Source organism: Dasypus novemcinctus, chromosome 23, assembly GCF_030445035.2.
Source record: "Dasypus novemcinctus isolate mDasNov1 chromosome 23, mDasNov1.1.hap2, whole genome shotgun sequence".
Classification (NCBI taxonomy): domain Eukaryota; kingdom Metazoa; phylum Chordata; class Mammalia; order Cingulata; family Dasypodidae; genus Dasypus; species Dasypus novemcinctus.
The window spans coordinates 59,481,303-59,502,036 of record NC_080695.1 but is presented as its reverse complement, the minus strand read 5'-3'; the positions used below and the strand labels follow the sequence as shown (position 1 = coordinate 59,502,036).

General features: G+C 43.2%; 1 protein-coding gene across 2 annotated transcripts in view; it reads left to right on the top strand.

Annotated features, from left to right (window-relative positions):
- Window positions 1-296: 296 nt before the first annotated feature.
- The window catches only part of CPPED1 (calcineurin like phosphoesterase domain containing 1), a 112,885-nt gene continuing 92,447 nt past the window's right edge, over window positions 297-20,734 (top strand). The window contains exon 1 of one of the 2 annotated variants that reach the window (XM_004466618.4): window positions 297-471. In XM_004466618.4, coding sequence (XP_004466675.1) covers window positions 402-471 — 70 coding nt within the window. In that variant the 5' untranslated portion in view covers window positions 297-401. The remainder of the gene's footprint in view (window positions 472-20,734) is intronic. The other variant, XM_004466617.4, reaches the window with a different exon arrangement.

Here is a 20,734-nt window from a genome sequence, read left to right as displayed (position 1 = left end):
AACCTTAAGGTACAAAATTGTAATGTATGCATGAGACGTACTTACAATACTGAATTTTACTGAAATTTCAATTTTACTGGGCGTCCTGTGTTTTTATTTGTTAAACCTGGGAACTCTACGTTTAAGGAAGAACTGGACAGAAGCCTGAGCCCCGCGTCGCCCCCTCTGCAAGCGCCCCACGCCCAAGCGCCCGCCCCGGTCGATCCCAGAGGAGCCGCTCACGCCTCCACCCCGCCCAGGCAGCACTAGCGGCGCCCCGAACTGCCGAACCCGCGCGACCGCCCTGCCCCGCCCCCAGCAGAGGGCGCCGCCCCAATCCGGGCGGGCGCGGCAGTTAGGCTGTGGGGCGTCGCGCCACTTCCTCGCCCACGCAGGGAGACGTTGCCAGAGGCTCGCTCGCCATGTCGGCTCCGGAGGCGGGGGGTGTTTTCCACAGAGCCCGGGGCAGGACCCTGGACGCGTTTCCAGAAGGTACTGCCGGCCTCTCGCCCAGGGAAGGGACGACACCTGGGCTGCGGAATCTTCCCCTCGGGGAACATTTGGTCGGGCTGCGCGCGCCTCTGGCCGAACTCTTTCGCTGCTGCACCCCCTGGCTGGGGACCGGAATAGAGGCCGCACCACCCGCCCTGAGGGCCTCCAGGAGCGCCCTGATGAGGCGGCTGTTCACACCTAGTCCGGTCCTGGCCTCCTTGACCTTGACCTAACTTTCCTGAGAGGCAGCAAAGCCCCGTTCATAGTAACGTGGGCTCTGCAGTTGGATCTGGTTTCCAATCCCTGCTTTGGCGAGGATACTCAGCAAGTCTCAGTTTCCTCACCTGGAATAATATAGGTTACGTGTGGCACTCAGGAAGCATTAGGCGCCTTTAGATGCTGCTATTTTTATTGTGGTCGTTTCCCTCATAATATATTTTATACTTCATAGCTAGAGTAATTTGTCGTAATAGGAGTTCTTCACCGAAATAATAACAGTGGCTATCCGAACAGTAGGAAGAGAAGGCAGTCTAGAGTCGTGATAGAACTAAGTGCTCGGACTTTGCTTTTAGATAATTTGCCACATTGTAAAAATGGGCGTGATACTACCCACCTCATAGGGTTTTGAGACGTTCACAGAGATTGCACATAGAGAGTACTTCCATAGTCCAATATAGGACCCGTGCAAGCACTAAGTGGATGCCAGCCACCCCCAATTTTCTGCATCATCTGTCTTTTGCCCACCTGTCTTGCTTCACGCCTACTACTCTCTCCCTTGCCCATTTCTCTTGCCACACTACTTTTCTTGGACTACATTTAAAAGGGCCAAAGTCTTTCCTGCCTCAGGGCTTTGCATCTGCTCTTCCCTCTGCTCCAACAGCTCATGGTAGGCCTGGAGGACTTGGCTCCTTCTCAGCCTGCACACCTCATCTTAAAGGTCAGTTTCTACCGCAGACATCTGTAATTCCCTCCTAGAACCCTATTCTTTCCCTTCTTTGGAAGTTGGGGGAGTGGCAAGGTTCTGGAAGAGCATATGGAATCAGAAATATAGCTATTGCAGTTTAGAAAATACACTCTGTCAGCGCCCTTCTCTACACATTTTCATGCAACTTGCTTTTATTCCCCACTATGAAGTTTTTGAAATTAATTTGTGTTGATATAAGTAGCTCTAGGTCACATTTCCTGCTGGGCAGTATTCCATTGTATGAGTATACACCTTATACATTCTTTTGCTGGCTGTGCTAGATCTCTTCCCTTCCCCACCTGCTCCAGGAGGTTGCGTTCCCTCCTATAGGCTGTATCAATGGGCTCCTTCCCCTCTGGCTTGCCATTGGGTTCAGCCAATGGGGAGTTCTGACAGGAGCTTAAAGGCAGGGAGGAGCCAAGCCAGGGTATGTTTTCCTCCAGTTCACGCCTTGTAGGGTTGCCTTGTCCTCCTCCTGGCAGAGGAGTGGCAACACCTGTGCTTTTCTATCTTTTTACTACTACACTGTCCTTTGTAGTCTGTGATATATATATTTCATTTTTAAAACTCTCTAATTATCATAATTTGAGTATGTCAGCTGTTTCTTGTTAGGACCCTAAATGAAACAATGGACTTTGAGTTTTTTCTGGTTTGTTTTTTTCTTCTCTCTGTTAACAACGCTCCTGTGAACACTCTTGTACAAGTCTTCTTGTGCACACGTGGGAGAGTTTCTCCAGGGCATATAGTGAAGAGTGAAGTTCTGGGTAGTAGGGTATAATCATCTCCAGCTTTACTAGATCTTGGCAAATTACTGCCATTGTGGTTGCAGCAATTTATATTCCCACCAACACTGTGTGAGAGTCCCCTGTTACTCTGCAGTATCTCTTTTCAGGTCAAGACAGATTTATGTTTCCATGCTATGTTTCTAGTATCTTGTGGAGCATAGGAAAAAAGGGGGAAAAGGCAAGTTTTATTTCTAGGGGGCTTATAATCAAAGTGGGGAACTGGCACAGAAAATAATTCTTGGTGACTGGTGGGCTCTGAGGGGGAGGAGTTGGGATATTAAGTGGCATTGGTCTAACGATTTTGAAATCGGTGGGCATTAAATCAGGGAGCAAACAATAGGATCGGGTTTGATATCTAGGAAGGTGATGACAGTGATTTGGGAAGTGCTGGTTTTGAGTTGCATCAGGAAATCTGAGGCAACTTATCCATAAGGGAGGGGGACATGAGATTCCTTTGGGTATTAGGGCACGGCTGGGGATGCAGGTGTGGGTTCCAGCGACAAAGAGCGAGATGGTATTGCTGTGGGAGTAGGTGGCATTGCTAAGGGGAAGAATGTGGAATAGCAGGCGAGGTGTGTGTGTATAACCTTAGGATATGCCTACATTTAGAGAAGAGGAAAAAGATTCGCTGATGGGCCCAGAGCAGGAAACAACCAGAAGTGGGTTTTGGCACCAAAGCTGGGAGGAGGGTTGAGGCAGGGTGATACACACGGTCAGATGTCACAGAGGCCTAGCAGAATGGAAGCTGACCAGAGGCTGGCATGTTTGATTATTTTTTTTTTTTTTTTTTTTTGCGGAGGAGAGAAGAATTTTATTAACAATCTTGCAAGAACAGGCACATGACCTGGATAAAACGGCCGGCAGGCCAAACAGCAAGAAACAGCAACGTTGATACCCTAAGCCTGACCCGCAGGTCCCTCCCCTGCTCTCCACTGCTTGGGTACTTCAGGGGTTCCAGCCTATCTGAGGGGTCTAATCAGCTCACATGGCTTCCCACTCTTTTTTTTTAACTGTTTATTTATTTATTTATTTTTAATTATTTATTTATTATTATTTTTTAATTACATTAAAAAAAATATATGAGGTCCCATTCAACCCCACCGCCCCTGCCTCCCACTCCCCCCACAGCAACACTCTCTCCCATCATCATGACACATCCATTGCACCTGGTAAGTTCATCTCTGAGCATCACTGCACCCCATAGTCAATGGTCCACATCATAGCCCAGACTCTCTCACGTTCCATCCAGTGGGCCCTGGGGGGATCTACAGTGTCCCGTAATTGTCCGTGAAGCACTATCCAGGACAACTCCACGTCCTGAAAACGCCTCCACATCTCATCTCTTCCTCCCGTTCCCCACACCCAGCAGCCCCCATGGCTACCGTTCCCACACCCATTCCACATTTTCTCTGTGGACATTGGATTGGTTGTGTCCATTGCACACCTATGTCAAGTGAGGGCTTAGATTCCACATGGGTACTGGATGCACTCCTCCCACTTCTAGTTGTAGACACTCTAGGCTCCATGTTGTGGTGGTTGACCTTCTTCAACTCCATGTTAGCTGAGTGGAGTAAGTCCAATAAATCAAAGTATAGGAGCTGAAGTCTGTTGAGGCTCTGGGCCTGGGTGTCATATTATGTTTGATTATTAAATGACCTCCAAGAAGACAGTTTTGATACAGCTGTAGGGGGAAGCCTGAGGTGCACAGTGCTTGAGGGATGGCAGAGGTTGAGAATGCAAAATCAGCAAGGGTGAGTTCTGTTTGTAAGAGGAGCAGTGCTGAAGGAAAGCTGTTTTAGAAAAGGGGAGATCTGGGGCAAAGGGATTAAAATAATACCAGTGACGATAAGAACAATAGGTTCATCTCACATTTATCAGGAGTTTTCTCTGTGCTGTGCACTATTTTCTGTGTGAATTGTCTCGTGTCATCTTTGAAATGGTTTTATTGAGGTTTGTATTTTGATTATCCCCTTTTTACAGTAGGGAAAAAATCAAGCTCAGAAAGTTTAGGCAACTTGCCCAAGGTCACAGTATGGATCTGAGAGGGATCTGGAGTTCAGAATGCGTAAGACGGGATAATTGTTGGAGAGCAATCCCCAAAAGATGGGAAAAGATGAGATCAGGGGTTCAGGAAAGCAGTTGGCCTTGGGAGGAAATGCCCACTTCGACCATCCATCCGTCCATCCATCTACATACCAGTTCACCTGTTTTTCCTTCACTGCCCTTGGTGCTGAGCACCTGCCTTGCGGAAGGCATTGTGCTAGCTGCCAGGGTGCAGTCATAAGGGGACATCAGAGGTGATACCACTCCTGGGGCCCCCTGATAGCATCTAGTTGGAGAGCCTGACATTAACCTGACAGTCATCCAAATCAGTGTAAATTGCAGTGGTAACAACTGTCAGGAACGGGAGGAGAAAGATGCCATGAGAGGCTCTCGCTGGAGAATTTGACCTAATAAGGACATTCAGGGAGGGCTTTCCTGAGAAAGTGGTGCTTCATCCTAGAGCTGAAGGATGACTCTGAGTAAACTGGGCCATGGCAGGAGGGAAGAATTGTTGACCCTGGGCAGAGCAAGTATAAAAGTCCTGTGGCATCAGGTTGGGAAAGGGAAGGCTGTTGTGTCGTGGCAGAAAAGATGGAGAATGGGTACATGGTGTGGGAGAGGCTGGAGAATTGGGTAGGGGTGGGCATGGGAAGGAAGCACAAATAAGGAGTTTTGTCTTTTATCCTAATAGCATCTAAGAGTTTTAAGCTGGATGTGTGGAGAAATAAGGACACATGGGCAGGTTTCCATTTTGAAGAGAATGGTCTGGCTGCAGCAAAGGCAACAAAATAATTTCTACTTAAAAGGCGCTTGGGGCACAATCTCATTTGAAGCTGAAGTTCAAGAACTTGTCTCAAAATGCCACACTGTTTATATCACATTTGTTTATTTGCAGTACCTGAGGGTTGAGGGGTGACTTCTGATGGAGATTATGAGGGCCGAAGCGGTGAAATTTCTTAGCCCATTGGAGCTGCCGCAGGGCTGCCAGAGGGCAAAGGACTGGAAGGGGGCCAGAGAACAGGAGAGCAGTTCACCTGGACAAGAACGGTGGCAGTGGAGAGAGGTTGAGAAGATCGGTGGATAGGACACTTACCCTGCTGAGACAGGAAGAAAGGAAATGACAGTGGACTTTGCTTCCCCCTGACCAAGTCTGGAAGCAGGCCTGTGCTGGGTTTGCTCTGTGGGCCAGGCTGTCCTGGGGCACATGCTGAGTGTCCAGGTGAGGGCTTTAGAGGCCCAGCCTGTGGAGCTCTGGGTTCAGTGGGTCTTCTCAAAATCCACACCAGGCTGCCTCCTTTGCTCTCAGTGACTTTCCCCAGCTCCTGCTTGCCTGTTGGCGTTGCTGGGAACTTGGAGATGCTCTTTGAGGTGAAGGATACTGGTACAGGCTCTGTGGGAAGGCTCAGCCTCAGCTGGGAGAGTTGCTCCAGGGGCAGACTTGGGAAGAGAAAGTACCAGGAACCGCTAACCACTGTCCCTTGCCTAAGTACACGCAGCCTGGCAGAGGGACCTGACGCACGCCAGCAACAGGGCCCTGAAGCATAGCCCTGATAACTCCCATGTCCAAAGCTCCCTCCAGAATTAGCCAAACATTTTTGTCTCTCAAACGAATGAGTGCTTTACCTTAAGACCATTTTCTCCCCTGGTGATTTATATGAGGTGACAATATTCCCATCCACTCCTCTAGTCATACTGAACGTGAAGCTTGGTTGCAGTCATCCGTTTTCCTGTTAACATAATCTGTTAGACTCTGTTGAAAGATGTTTAGAAAAAATAAATTGTACAGGTCTCACCTGAGAAGGTGCTCATTCCTAAAGCATGTTTAAATATTCATTTTAATTAGGCAAATTGACAATTATATTTCCTAGATATATATTCTAATTAGGTCTACTTTCCCCTAGCAAATAATTGTCTTTCTGAAAAGTTTATGACATCTGTTTTGGAAACATTCTAGAAGGGAGAAAATTCAAGATAAAATGTATGTAAAAAATTTTACCTATATTTAATTGTTTAGGATCCTAAGTCTTGAACTCTGTGTTTTTCTCCCACTTTATTGCACCCTCCCACACCCACACACAGAGAGAACAGGGTTCTTGGGTGGCTTTCTTTTTTTTTTTTTTTTTTTTTTTTTATTAATTTTTTTATTTTTTATTGACTTTGTAATAATATTACATTAAAAATATATATGTGAGGTCCCATTCAACCCCACCCCCCCACCCCCCCTAGGGTGGCTTTCTTAAAAAAATTATTTCCCTTGATGTTTTAAACCTTTGCAGCTATTTCAGAGAAGCTGACTGTATTTGCTAATCCTGAATATGTCTTGGTCTTTTCTGGAAACCATCTTATGTGGCAGTGAATAAATGGAGTCTAGGTTAAAAAATACTAGCTTCATCTCTTCCAGGTCTTGTATAAAAACTTTTCTAGAAACAGTAGACTTGGAAATCTTTTCCCAAATCTGAATGGCTTGAAAATCCTGTGGCTTACAAAATTCTAACAAGACCATGAAGAAGATGAAAACAAATGCCCTTAATTGTGCCATACATTTAGGCCAAGACAGTTATCTCTTATTTGAGAAGGGTTCCTATGACTAAAATATGAATTTTCAGAGTGACCAGCACATATTAGTATATAGAAATTCCCTTTATAACATTTCTGAGAGATAAATGAACTTAGATTTTTGGATTTTTTGGTAATTTTTTATTTTTTAATAACTTTATTAGGTTATGATTTAGTTGTCATCATATTTACTCCTTTTAAGTTTACAATTCAGTGACTTTTAGTAGATGTTACAGAATGGTGCTACCACCATTATATTCTAATTTTAGAAGTTCTCCATTTCCCCAGAAGGAAACTGATGTCCATTTGCAATCACTTTCTATTCCCACCTTCTGCCCAGACAACCACTAATCTATATAGATTTGCCTTTTCTGGACATTTCATATAAATGGAATCATACCATAGGTGGTCTCTGGTAACTCCTTCTTTCCCTTAGCTTAGTGGTTTTGAGTTTTATCCAGGTGTAGTATTATCTGTACTTTTTTCCTTTTTGCTAACTAGTATGCTATTGTAGGGATATACTACATTTTATTTACCCATTCATCCGTTGATAGACTTCCGATTGTTTCCATTTTTTGGCTATTGTGAAAAATACTGCTATGAACATGTACATACAAATCTTTGTGGGGACATATGTTTTCATTTCTCTTGGGAAGATACCCAGGAGTGGAACTGCTTGTCTTCGAGTAGATGTTTACAGATGGGCCTGCTGTGTGGCCTAAACAACACCCACAATGAATCTTTTCCAGTTTAATTTTTTTCCTAGTAGAGTAGTGAGTTAAAAATCACTTAAAAAGCACTCTGAGTGAAAAATTCTTCTAGATTTATATTTTTTTCTTCAAATCTTTTACACTTGTCTTCCCAACACCTTAACGCTATTTTTTTTCCTAGGTTGTTGTTGAGTCTTCCCAAAACGTTCAACTTAGTTTTATTAGCAACAAGTCTCTTTACCTAATACTTTTATTTGCATATTTAATTAAGTGATTTAAAAATAAGTCCTAGACTAAACAGATATGGGGGACAACTCACATGAACATTTAGTTTCCTTGGCTGCTTAAGCAAATAGGTTGGCTTAAACAACAGGAATTTAATGGCTCATGGTTTTGAGGTTAAAAGAAAGTCCAAATCAAGGCATCATCAAGGCGATGCTTTCTCTCTGGAGACTGGCATTCTGGGGCTGGCTGCCGGTGAATCTTGGTCCTTAGCTTGTCACGTTGCAAGGTACATTGCAGCATTTCCTGGTCTCTCCCTTCCCTTCTGGAGCACATTCCTTTGATGTTCAGCTCTTTGGCTTTCTCTCTGTCTCACTTTCATTCAACTTTTAAAGGACTCCAGTAATAGGATTAAGACCCATCCTAATTGAGGTGGGCCACACCTTAACTGAAGTAACCTCATCAAAAGGCCCTATTTACCCTACACCCATAGGAATGGATTAAGTTCAAGAACATGAAGACATGTAGTAACAAAACTGCTCTTGGGACAGGCACAGGAGTGGGAGGAGTGTCATAGGGAGGCATAGCATCCCCAGCATCGGATGCCCTGGGTGATAGTCGGTGCCTTTATGGAGAGTCTGGAGAGTGTTGGCAAATCCTTTCAGTTGGTCTAGTGGAAGTTAGCTAAGAGAGCTGCACATAGAAGGCTTACTCACAGCTTTTTATGTTTGTGCATTGTGTGTTTTAACTTTGCCAAACCCTCCATTGAGGTGGGGACCGCAGTGTGGGGCCAGGGCAATGAGAGATCCCAGGAGTCCCAGATTTGCCACAGCCAGCTCTTAGAACCAAATTTAACAGGTAACCAGAACCTCAGGAAGTATTTGTTGAATGACGGAATGCCCAGCCTCACTGTGTAGCCTTGTAAAAATCCACTTGCAGTCTCAGGTCCTCATTTGTGAAATGTAGGCTCAGTATTGGCTAGATACATTTCAAGACGCAGCCGTGGTGATGTAGGTATTGACTTGGATTTGAATTGACTTCTTTGGTGTGAGTGCATCTGAGATACTCTAGGAGCATTTGGGTAAGGTCCCCAAACCAGTAGGTAGGAGGGTCAAGATAAGAACTCAGCTCCTCTGGCCCTCCAGCCCTCTGGTCTCGCCACCAGACCACACAGACTAGAACAGAGCTCTTCTTCTTTTCCTCAGTCTGCTCTTTCCCCAGTCCTTCCCCTACTCCCCTCTTCAACCAGAAGCCCGCGAGTCATTCCTGATTCTTGCTGCTCCCTCTAGCCATGTCCAGATCATCCATGGTCCTGTCCACTCAACCTCCAGAGCACACCCTGTTTTTGTGCACCTCTCTCCATCCCAGTTCCCATGACTGTGACCCAAAGCACCATCATCACTCACCTGAACAATTCCAACAGCCTCGTCCATCCACTCCAATTCCCTGCACATCTTTAAGAGTCATCTCTTTGAAACAAAAACTGCATCCTTCACTCTTTGATGTGACTTCTCCTCTCCTTACCCTCAGACCCTGCATGGTCTGCTGGACTTGAATGTTTTAAACTATTTTCTTCCTGAGAGCCTTCCCACACACTGTTCCCTCTGCTGGAGACCTCTTCCCTCTCTTTTTTAACTCCACATTCTTCAGGCATCAGTAGATTTCTCCCGTCTAAATTAGATCGCTTGCCGTTTGTTTTCACCCATTCCTTTCCTTTATGGCACTTAGTACAACTTGTATTTATTTCCATGACTGTAATATCTATTCCTTCCTCTGGACCTCAAACTCCTGGAGGAATGGAATCTAGGATCTACCACTTTCTCTGACAGTAGTCCATATTCGGCAGCCACTTATGAAGTAAATGAATGAATATTAATATGGGTACTAACCCCCTAGATCACATCTGCATATCCATCCAACCGTGGCTCACATCTACCATGTATTGTGTAGATAAAAACAAAACAAAAACCAAGTTATTGAACATATCAGTAGAATCCTTGCACTACTCAGAGTCGCCCCCTGGAGGAGGCTCTGCTTACCAGATGGGTGTTCTCTCATGGAGTTGCATCTGCCCTTAGGATAGAGCAATCTTCCCTCTAAACCCAGGGCCTCTGTTTGCCCAGCCTCTTCCTGCAGGACTGCCTCTGCTTAGAAGAGCAAGCACTGCCTGGGCCAGCAGCCACCTGCACTTTAACTAGGAGAACATGGGGGTTGGGAGGTAGAAGTCATAGTAAACACCCACCCAGAACAGGCAAGCTGCAAACTGAGTTCTGCTTTTGGAAAGTGAGAAAGGTTCTGCAAATGGCATTCCACCCCTATAACTATTGTCTAGAAGAGCGTTGGCCAAAGCCAGTGATGCTGAAAGCTGCTTGGCCAAGTAGTCCTGGCCCATCTGCTTTCCTCTCCGAAGAATTGCAGATAAAGATTTTGGCAGGTCCTCCCTCCAAATGGTAAGTGTGGTCGCCAGATCATGACTCAAAAGCTTTTGTATAATTTAGGTGCATTTAGGCCAAGGTAAGAGAGCTTGAGTAAATTCACTTCCATACTTAGGACAAGTAATTTGGAGACTATGAGAATATTGCTGTCCTTATAATTAATTAACTATTTTTCAGGACAGGGCCCCGAAGGACACTATTAATTGCTGGATTTAGTTCTGCCAGTTTTACAGTTGGGGCGTTTTGGAATCTTAAACCAGAGAGAGTCCCCAGGTGGTGAATATTGTTTTGCTACTGTTTTTAACCGCTAAAATAAGATTAGTCCCAAGAGAAGATGAGGGGTATTGCTGAAGACATTTAGAATGTGATTCACTGTGCAGATTGCTACTGTGAGAAACTGCAAAAATTTCATTTTGTTGGCATTTGCTCTTTAGCCAGAAAGCCTCCAGGCAACTGTAAAACTATAACCTTTGCCGTTTTATAACCAAAGCAATATCCACAATATATGGAACAAAACATGTTAAGACTACAGCATTTAATCCCATACATATTTTCATCATCAAATTTTTTTCTGAGCCCCACAATGTTCAATGGGGAACAAAGAGCTGAGTAAGACTTTGATAACCTTGTCTGCAAGGTGCTTGCCATCTCCTGGAGCGGCTAAAACAAGCCTGAGAGTTACTGAGTTATAGTCATGGTCATAGTAGCTAATATTTGGCCACTTATGCTTTACCTGTATTAACTCATTTAGTCTTTGCAACAACCCTTTTGAGGTAGGGGCTGTATTCCCCACTTTGTGGATAAGGAAACTGAGGCTCAAAGAGGTTAAGGAGCTTGCATCATGTCACGTGATAAGGGGCAGAACTGGGATTTGAACTGGCCACTCAAGCTTCAGACTCTGGGCTCTCCTGGGACCAGGTGAAGGCTTCAGGAGACAGAAGCCCCTCACCAGCCCAGATGTCCCAGGAAGTCTGTCCCCTACCTCCTAATCCAGCTTTACATTCAGGTGTGCCCCTACTACCTGCCATGCCCTCTTCCTAGAGCACATCCCCATGCTCCTCTGTGCCTCGTTCCCTCTCTCCTTCGCATCTCTGCTGATGTGTCTCTTCAGTGCTGCATTAGACGCAGAGCTCTCCTATCTGTCGCCATGGTCCATGGTCACCCTGATTAATTCTGTGACAGTAATGATCACAGCCTGCCATTAACTTATTTATCGGCTTTTTTGTTGTCCTTCCTCCCAGTATTCTCTGAGGCCTTAAGGAACTAGACCTGGTGGCTTTGTTCACTGTTGAGTCTCCAGTGACCAGTGCAGCACATGTTGTGAGGGGGTGATCAGAACATACTTGCTGAATGAGTGAAGGAGGCACAGTTGCATCTGCTTGCAGGAGAGAGGGACAGGCTTTATGGTGGACATAGCATTTAAGCTGGGTCTGGGAAGGATAGATGAAATTTCAGCAGGAAGAATTGGCAGAATGGAGGGAAAACCCTGGAGAAGAGGTGGGAAAGTATAGGGTGTGTTTGCAGAGCAGATGATGGTCCAGTTTGGAGTGATTCTGTGCTGTGTCTAATACAAGGTTTCTCAACCTCAGCAATATTAACATTTGAGGCCAAATTAATCTTTATTTTAGGATCTGTCCTGTTCCTTGTAGGATTTTAGTCACTGCTCTGTTCTATCTGTTGGGTGCTAGGGACACACTCCCCTTCCCCTCCCACCCCCCATGTGACAACCAAAAATGTCTGCAGACATTGCTAAATGTCCACTGGGGGTCAAAATTGTTCCTGGTTTAGAACTACTGGGAACAGTGATAGACACAGCTGGAAAAGTCTTGGACTATGTTGGAGCGCTTCAATGCCAGGGTGAGCAAAGATCCATTAACTTCCCCAGGCACTGAGTAATACATGCTGATGATATACTGGAAAGAGAAAGCAAATGTGGGCCTTTCCTCCGGGTGGCTGTTTCACAAGGGAGTTTCCTGATCAGAGTAAGGGTTTTAGGAAGAGTCACAGTAGCGATGGTTGTCTTATGTGGATTGGAGTGGAGAACAGTAGCACCTGGGGAATTGCATGGAGCTGTCCTCTTAGCCCCAGGTGGGAATGATGCAGCCCTGAACCAAGAAAGTGGTGGGTGGAACTAAGAGGGAGATTCTGCTGCAGGAGATGTTATAGATGTGGAATACATATGACTTGGCAGTTGGCTAAATGTACACTGTGATGCATGCTCCTAAGATTTACTGATTGATGGACTGATGCTGATGGTGGTGAAATTAGTCATCAGGAGAAGGACCCAATCTTGAAAGAAAGATGATGAATTTGGTTATGGAAGTCTTGAATTTAAGGTGATGATGGAACAAGCTAGGGACTTGGAGTTATCCAGAAAAACAAACATACTATTTTCTGCTCATTTTTTGGTTAATACTGTGGCTTTCTAGTCAAAGGGAGAAATGTGATTGCTATATCCCCAATTCATGTATTATTTCAAGTCAGATTACTTAACAAGCAGACACTGAATGCTTAAATATTATGATGTAGTGACGTGATGATGCAGTAACAGGGGCCTTGTTAAACAGACCACTTATCAGTATCTTACCATCTTAACTGTCTTTTCAAAAGGCGAACTCCATTTAGAAAATGTAACTTTTCTTTCTGAAAATTAAGAAAACTATCATTGTATTCAACCTTGAATTATTTGAAGTTGCATATGACAGGATTAGCACATCATGAAAGCAGAAATTATTATAGTGTTAGATATTACTTACCACATGGGTGACAATTATTATAGTGTTAGGTATTATCTAAACACATGCTTGACTCCCTTAGGCCTTTTCCCAGCTGAGTGATGAAATTTGTGATTCATTTGCTTTTGGGGGTGCATTTATTATAGTCAGTCATTGATTAGCTGGTAATAGCAAAAGGATCAATGAAACAACTAATTCTTGGTATATATTAAAAAGTCAGCTTTCATTAACAATTGGCAAACATGTCCAAAAGGTATAATAGAAATGAGGAAGAGAAAATACATTGGCAGAGACAAATAAAACATTTAATGTATGATATGAAAAGTGCAAACTGTGAAGAGAAATTATGGTTTGAGTACCTGTCTTTCAGGTGGGATGTGAGCACAAAAACAGTACAGTAAAAAGAGTCAACAGTAAGGCACTGTGTGAATTCTTAACTCTTAATGTATATAATTGTTTTCCAGCCAATAATGCTTAAAGAACACTCATAGTCTTTTTCTGTCCATAGTTTTTTGCTGTTTCACAGAAGCTACTGTCAAATTATCCTTCAATTTTGAAAGATGGTTTCTTTGACAGTTGCTGTCAGGTGAACTTTGGAAATGGCCAAATGTTACTATCTATACAACAGATGAATCAGCTTTCTTTCTAAGGCCAATTTTTCCTCTTAGAAATATTTTTAAATTAATTTTAAATTTTGTTATAGAAAATTATGGTAACTCAGAGCTTGGTTTTTTTGGCTTGTCATTTGGACAGAGGTAGGCACTTCTTGCTGGATGGCTCTTCTCTGTAATCTCATTCACCTGTGTGATTCTCTGCCCTGAAGTCAGGGCTCTGAGGGGGTAACAGGAAGAGTTTAAGGCTGGTTCTGACCCTTGCCCTTTGTTAGATCCCTACCAAGTTGTTTACCTTCCCTCTTCCTCACCTCTAAGAGAATGGATGGGTTACCATAGATGAGGGTTTGTCAAATGCCTCTGGGGCCAGGCAGGTGAGTGGGGCCCAGTGTAGATTGTGGCAAATCCAGCCAGTAATTGGCACTCTCCAGGTGGGCCTCTTGTGGCCATATTTTCTAAGAGAATCCAGTGAGCCAGGTAAATATGTGAAACTCATGGATTTAAAACTTTGGCAACAAATTCAAACTTTTGTAAACAATGAATGGGCCAAGCAGAACACATCTGCTAGCTAGTTTGCATCCATAGACCTTGAGTTTGTCATCTCTGGAGGAGATGACCAATTAGAATCCCACAGAAGATGGATGTTCTGGGCCTCAGTCTGTACCCTGATTCAGCCCTGCGCTGTTGGCAGAGAAAGAGTGCCAGACCTTGCCAGCATTATTTTGGTCTACAGTCATCTCCTTTACCAAGGCATTCTGCTCAATGGAAACTTTTTGGAGATAAAAACATCTTTATCAAGGTGGACAACTTATAGGTAGCCAGGACCCATTCCATTTCCTTCCTGGGTCTGTCCTTTCCAGGTCACCATGACTAATCCCCCTAGCCAGGCCTCATCTTCCCCACTTGGTTAAATGAGAGAGTTGGTTAAAGTAACTCTAGGGCTCCCGCCTGCACTGTCTTATTTCCACAGTGGAAAAGGTGGTCTTAGGTGAGTTAAGCTTTCCAGCCTTCCTAGGATGGGCTGCAATAAATTTAAAGAGTGATACTTGCATAATGATGGATAACCTTGAGAAGTGGTTAGGACCAAATACCTGAACTAGACGCAGGGGCTGGAAAATGAGTAAGATATATGAAATATGCAAAACCAAACCAAAACAAAACCGAAAACACACCAACACTAACATCAACAACAACAATGATCCTCCAAGGTGTTATTTCACTTTAGGGAAATAGAAATCTTGCTGCATCTCTTTGTTATAAGACACTTAAAGCTGCTAGCCAGCAGAGTTCCTTGATTAGTTGTAGACCAGTTTTTCTCAAACTTTTATGTGCATACAAACCCCCTGGGAATTTGTTAAAGTGCAGATTATGACTCAGTTGTTCTGGGGTGGGCTCAAGATTCTGCCTTTCTAATGAGCTCCAGGTGATGCTGACACTGCTAGTCCACAGGCCACACTTTGAGAGTGAGGTTGCACGCCCTGCCCTGCCCTCTCTATGCCCATGTGCAGCCTGCGTTAGTGTGTCCTCTTGTCATCCTTGCCTTCTCCTTCTCCCTCAGCCTCCATTTCTAGGCAGTTCCACTCTGGAACTAGGGTTATCAGGCTAACTGGGTAGCCCCATGTTTAAAGTTTATTTTCCAGGAAATTAAAAAAAAAAACAACTACAAAACCAAAACTAGATCCATAAATGTCTTTATTTTCAGTGGTGAAGAATGTTTTGTGTAGCAGGGTGCTTTAAGAGTGGACCTCAGTGGATACAAACTTCCATGGCTAGGACTTTTAGAATAGTGCTTTCAGGAAGTCTAAAAGGGGAAGCTGAACTGTGCCAGGAGGTAGACATTTGCTCTGTCCTGGAAGGGCTGGCTGCAGCGGCTCTCCCTGGTTTCTGTAGATGTCAGTCAACTCATCCCTATACCTTGTCCTGAGGGAAACTCTGGACTTCGGGGAATTCACTTTTTTTTAAAGATACTTAGATTATACAAATGTCACATAAAAAATATAGGAGATTCCCATATTCCCCACTCCCCATACCTCCCACATTTTCCCACATTAACAACGTCCTTCATTAATGAGGTACATTCATTTGATTAACACATTTTTGAGCATTGGCACTAAGCATGGATTAAAGTTTACCTCATACGTTATACTCTCTCCCACCCAGTTCTGTGGGTTATGGCAAGATATATAATGGCCTGCATCTGTCATTGCAGTGTCATTCAGGACAATTCCAAAGTCCCAAAAATGCCCCCATATTACACGTGTTTTTCCCTCTCCCTGCCCTCAAAACCTCCAATGGCCACTGCCTCCACATCAGTGCTGTAATTTCTTCCATTCCTAGCATCACAATAAGTCTATGGTAGAATACCAGCAAGTCTACTTTAGTCCATAGTTCATTCCCCATACCTGAGGATTCTGGAATGGTGATGTCCACTCCACCTCTAATTGAGAGGGGGCTGTGATTCCATAGGGCCTATGGATGGGTCTCTCTTGCTTGCAATTTTAGACTCTTGGTGCCTTGGTATGATAGTTATCCTGGGTGAGACCAATCAACTGGAGAGCAGGTGTTGCAACTCCGTTGAGATTCAGAGCCCACCTGGCATGTGGACAGCCAAAAGATTTAAGTTTCTTGGCTGAACACCTACCAAATCTAGTACTAATTATAGATTCAAATAGAAGGACAGAAGAGCCATGTGTAGGGAAACCACAACTGAGTCCAATTCTGTCATACTGGAGAACATAAATTCCAAAGTAGGGCCCATGGGACAGGCACCAAACTTCTGAGCTGTCTGCCCTGACTACAATGTCTGGATGTCTTAAGAGCCCTCAGGAGCCCTGCTATTTGGGGTAGTATCTACTTTGGCAGTCAGTGAGATCCTGCTGAGATGTGTATAAGCGTAACGTCTGGAATCACCTCCCAACTCACTTTGAAGTCTCTTAGCCATATAAACTCATGTCTTTACCTTTTTCCTTTTGGCAAGGTCTTTTTCCAGTTGCATTGCTGGTTGGTGCTTGGTAGTAATCCCTTGGTGCCAGGGAGGCTCATCCCCAAGATTCCTGCCCGTGCTGTGGGGTAGGTAATGTATTAATATGCTGAGTTTGGTTAGAGAGAGGCCACATTTGAGCAAGAAGGAGGCTCCCAGGAGGCAACTCTTAGACACCTTAAACTACTAGACTGAGTTTCCATTTCAAGAGTAAAGGTTCATGCACACAGTCATCAATATCAAGGGCCTGTCAATGGACCATCCTCCTTCACTAGTCATTGCCCCTATACTTAGGGGATTCTTGCTGATCCATTGAAAAATGTTGCAGAGCTCCCCAGGATGGAAATTTGATATTCCTTTGGTTATTGTATGAATCTCCACCCACTGTGACAATGCCCCATGAACATTTGAACACATTTATATGCCTTACATGTATTCTCAGGTGAGTTTCTTCCCATGTATCCCCATCACTGACACCCTGCACCAATGAGCCTCCCCTGCCACAGTTGTAACACTTCTGTGATCCAAAACTTCTTAAAAAATGAAGCCAATAAATTGTTCAAATACAATTAATAAGAAAATGAAATAATAATGATAGTTTTAAAAATAAGAAATAAAATACAAAAAATTAAAAATTAAAAAATTAAAATTTGGGATAAAGATAATGAAAAAATATTTTTAAAAATTTTCTTTTTGACATTTTGCCTTTCATCACTGTAAGATCTGTTGTCTGGAATTCACTTTCATAACGTAAAAAACAGCTTTTATGGGAGATAGGGGTTGTATAAATTTATGGAAACTCTCCTTCTTTTAGAACTAAACATTCTAAGCCCCCTAACATCTTTAATTCAGCCTTAATTAAAATTAAGATGAGACCAAAAGCCATAAGCTTCTGTAACAGAAACTTGAAAGGATCCAGGTGCTTTTGAGAACACAGAGCACTGATTCAATAAATAGCCTTTATCAGAGAGATAAAGAAGATTGAATATTGATGTATGAGCTGTCACTCATTTTAGGTCAAATCTATTTATTTAGTACCTGGTTCATAAAATTGAGATTCTGTGTAAGTTTTCACTAAGTAAACAAGTACAAATGAAAGATTTATTTTAATAGCTCCAGGACTATTGACTTTTTGAGGCTCTTTGTTATAGGAAACTATATTTGTTAAAACATTTGCTGTAGAAAACTGTTTATAAACTCTTGTAGAAAGTCAATTTATGCTCTAACCTTGGGGTGACAATCAGTGTGGTTCAGACTAATGTATTCAGTTTAAATGGCTCTGCAAACTGCCTCAGAAATGGGAACATAGCTAAAAACGTTCATCAGTGTTAAAAGCTTATTATTCAAGTAAAATAAATATATGATGCTGACAATTAACTTTAAAACATAATGCAGAATCTCAGTTTTTCATGACAATCCACCTTCAACTCTCAAAGAAGTCTTCCTAATCTTTTTCTGACCCTTTATCTCTCATGCCTGATTCATAGTTTATTCAGTGTCTTTCTCTGGGTAACAAGTTACTCCAAAACTCAAAAGCTGAAATAGCAAACATGTATAATCTTGCAGTTTCTATGGGTTCAGGTGTCTGTGTGTGGCTTAGCTAGTTTCTCCTGCTTCAGGCTCACAAGGCTTCCATCAAGGTGTCTGCTGGGGCTGTTGTCTCATTGGAAGGCTTGACTAGGGAGGGTCTGTTTCTAGGTTCACTTGCATGGTTAGCAGGCCTCAGTTCCTCACTGTCTGTAGCTAGCCCTCTGTTCCTTGCCACATGCTCCTCTGTATATTGCTTCTCCAAACAGGTCAGCCTGTTTCCCCAGAGCTAACAGTCCAAGAGAAAGGGAGTGAGAGAGAGCAAGAAAGACAAAAGTCACAGTGTTTTTCTAGCCTGGTGTCCAAAGGGACATCTCATCACTCTTCTTGTATTCTGTTTGTTGGCAGCAAGACAGTAGGTCTGGCCCACACTCACAGGGAGAGGATAGCAAAAGGATGTGATCATTGGAGGATCTCTTCCCACACATAGTAAGGACTCAGTTAATGTAAGTTAAACTACTACTGGTCCTGGCTTGCTGTGCACATCTCATTCAGATTGAATTCATGTTGGTTGTGATTGGACTGAACAGCCTTATATTCTATGCTGTAGATCAAGAAGTGGTGAATTAACACACATGTAAATTTTATATATGGTGTAAAGGTATTTTTGTTTGCTCATTTAATTCTGAAAAAAATAGTTAAGAAGGAAAGGATGTTATAAATTCAGAGGTCTACTCTAAGTGCTAGCAATCCAGGTATGACTGGTGGGATGGTGACCATGGAATTTAAAAGGTTATGACTATTCCTCCTTGTCATTTAGATCTCAGTATAAATGTCACCACCTTAGAAAGGCCCTCCCTATGCTTCTAATCTAAATGAACCTTTGCTTCACTCCTAATCAACTGCTTAGCCCTTAGAACTCTCTGACTCTATTCCTTATTTATTTATTTGTTTGTTTTCTCTCTCCCTGATGATCACTATAATCCAGGAAAGCAGGGACCCCATCTGTCTGGGTACCTATGTATCACCAGCACATTGCATGGTACCTGGAAAATATTAGGTTCTCAGAGCATATTGCTGATTCTTGTTATTCATGGTAATTATGTTCAGTAAAGTTGCCCTGAACACTGAATTAATGAAGATGGAGCCATTGCTGTGGGGGAAATACAGGGTTAGGTACTACGAGCATCTGGTCAAAATGTGTTTGTAAATAATGCATAACCTTGTTTTATCTGTGTTTCTGTTTAAAGACACTTTAATTAATATATATTGTTGATTCATTAACACTGAACTCACAGCTAACTGCACTTTGACTCTAGGCTGAACAATGTTTATCTATCACACATTTTCTCCATAAGGCATAGCACAGTCTTCTTGTGCTTAGGAACACCAGACAGCACTGCAGCTCTGCACTTGGGACCATTTTAAACAACAAAGTCACCAACAAAAGGCATAAAAATAAGAAAAGCTAGATACTAACTATATGGCAAAAAAGGACATGTGTTTACTGTATCGGAGCTGAATAGAGAAGGTAGCTGTGAACATGCACATTGGTCACTCAAATTTTTCGCTGCTCTCTTCATGTCCGCAAATGACCACAAAAGTGCAGTGAGCATTGATTTTATGGTTACAAATAAATTTTAGCAAGTAAGTGAATTTGCAAACACAGAATCAGAACAGTGAGGATCGACTGAATTTATTAAATGACTGAGTGAACGAAACACAGACATGAAATGATTCCCGGAGCTTTTTTGGAAAGTATAATATTTTCATGACTTCCCCCAAAATGCCATTTATTCAGTGGACATGCACGATACTTTAATGTATTAAAAAGAAACAATGTTCTCAAGATTGTGGGACAGTTTTGTCCCTGCTGCAAGTTGCTGGTGGGCCATTAGGCAAGTCCTGTCACTTCCCTGGGCTCGGTGACCTCAGGACAAATGAAGGGGCCAAAGATCTGGGGGTCTTCATTCTGTGCTTGTTTCCCAGACCACACTCGGGCAGGGAAGGGTCCAGATGCTTCTTTCCTGGAGCAGCTCTGTTTTTCATGTTTTCCACATTGGTCTGCCATGTCAGATTTTGTTTGAAGAAAATTTTCTGTGGCCAAAAAAAGTTTGAAACCCAGCAATGGCCATACCAACTCTGCAAAAGCAAGTACGTGGTTGCAGTTCTTTTTGGGATACAGGTGTCCTGCAAAGCATTGGCCAAGCCCAACCAATCGGAAGAGCAAGCCAGGTGATTTCCATTCAGGTGGCCCAGAGCCATTTCCAAGCATGAGAACACCCCCTCCTGCATTCCCAGAGCCTCATACCTCCCTTATGCCTACAGCACGTTACCTTTGAAATGTTAGCATAGATATTACCCCCCCCCCCCCGATGTTGACTAATTCATTTCAAGATTTCATTTTTGGCACTGCATTTCCCACCAGATAGCCAGAGCTTCCAAGCTCTAAGATTTATAATTAAAATTCTTTCACATTTCCTAAACACTGCAAATTTGTGCCATTAAGCCTGGCATAAAACATTTAAAAGCATATCACCTAATAATTTAAATATAATTCTTTTGACAGCATTTAATTTTTTGGTATTTTTAATTCTAATTAAAAAGCTATTATTGAACATTAATATCCTATATACAGCATTCTGTTGTTGGTCTGTGCTCCATTTTGGCCGCTTAATTTTTAAACAACAGCTTG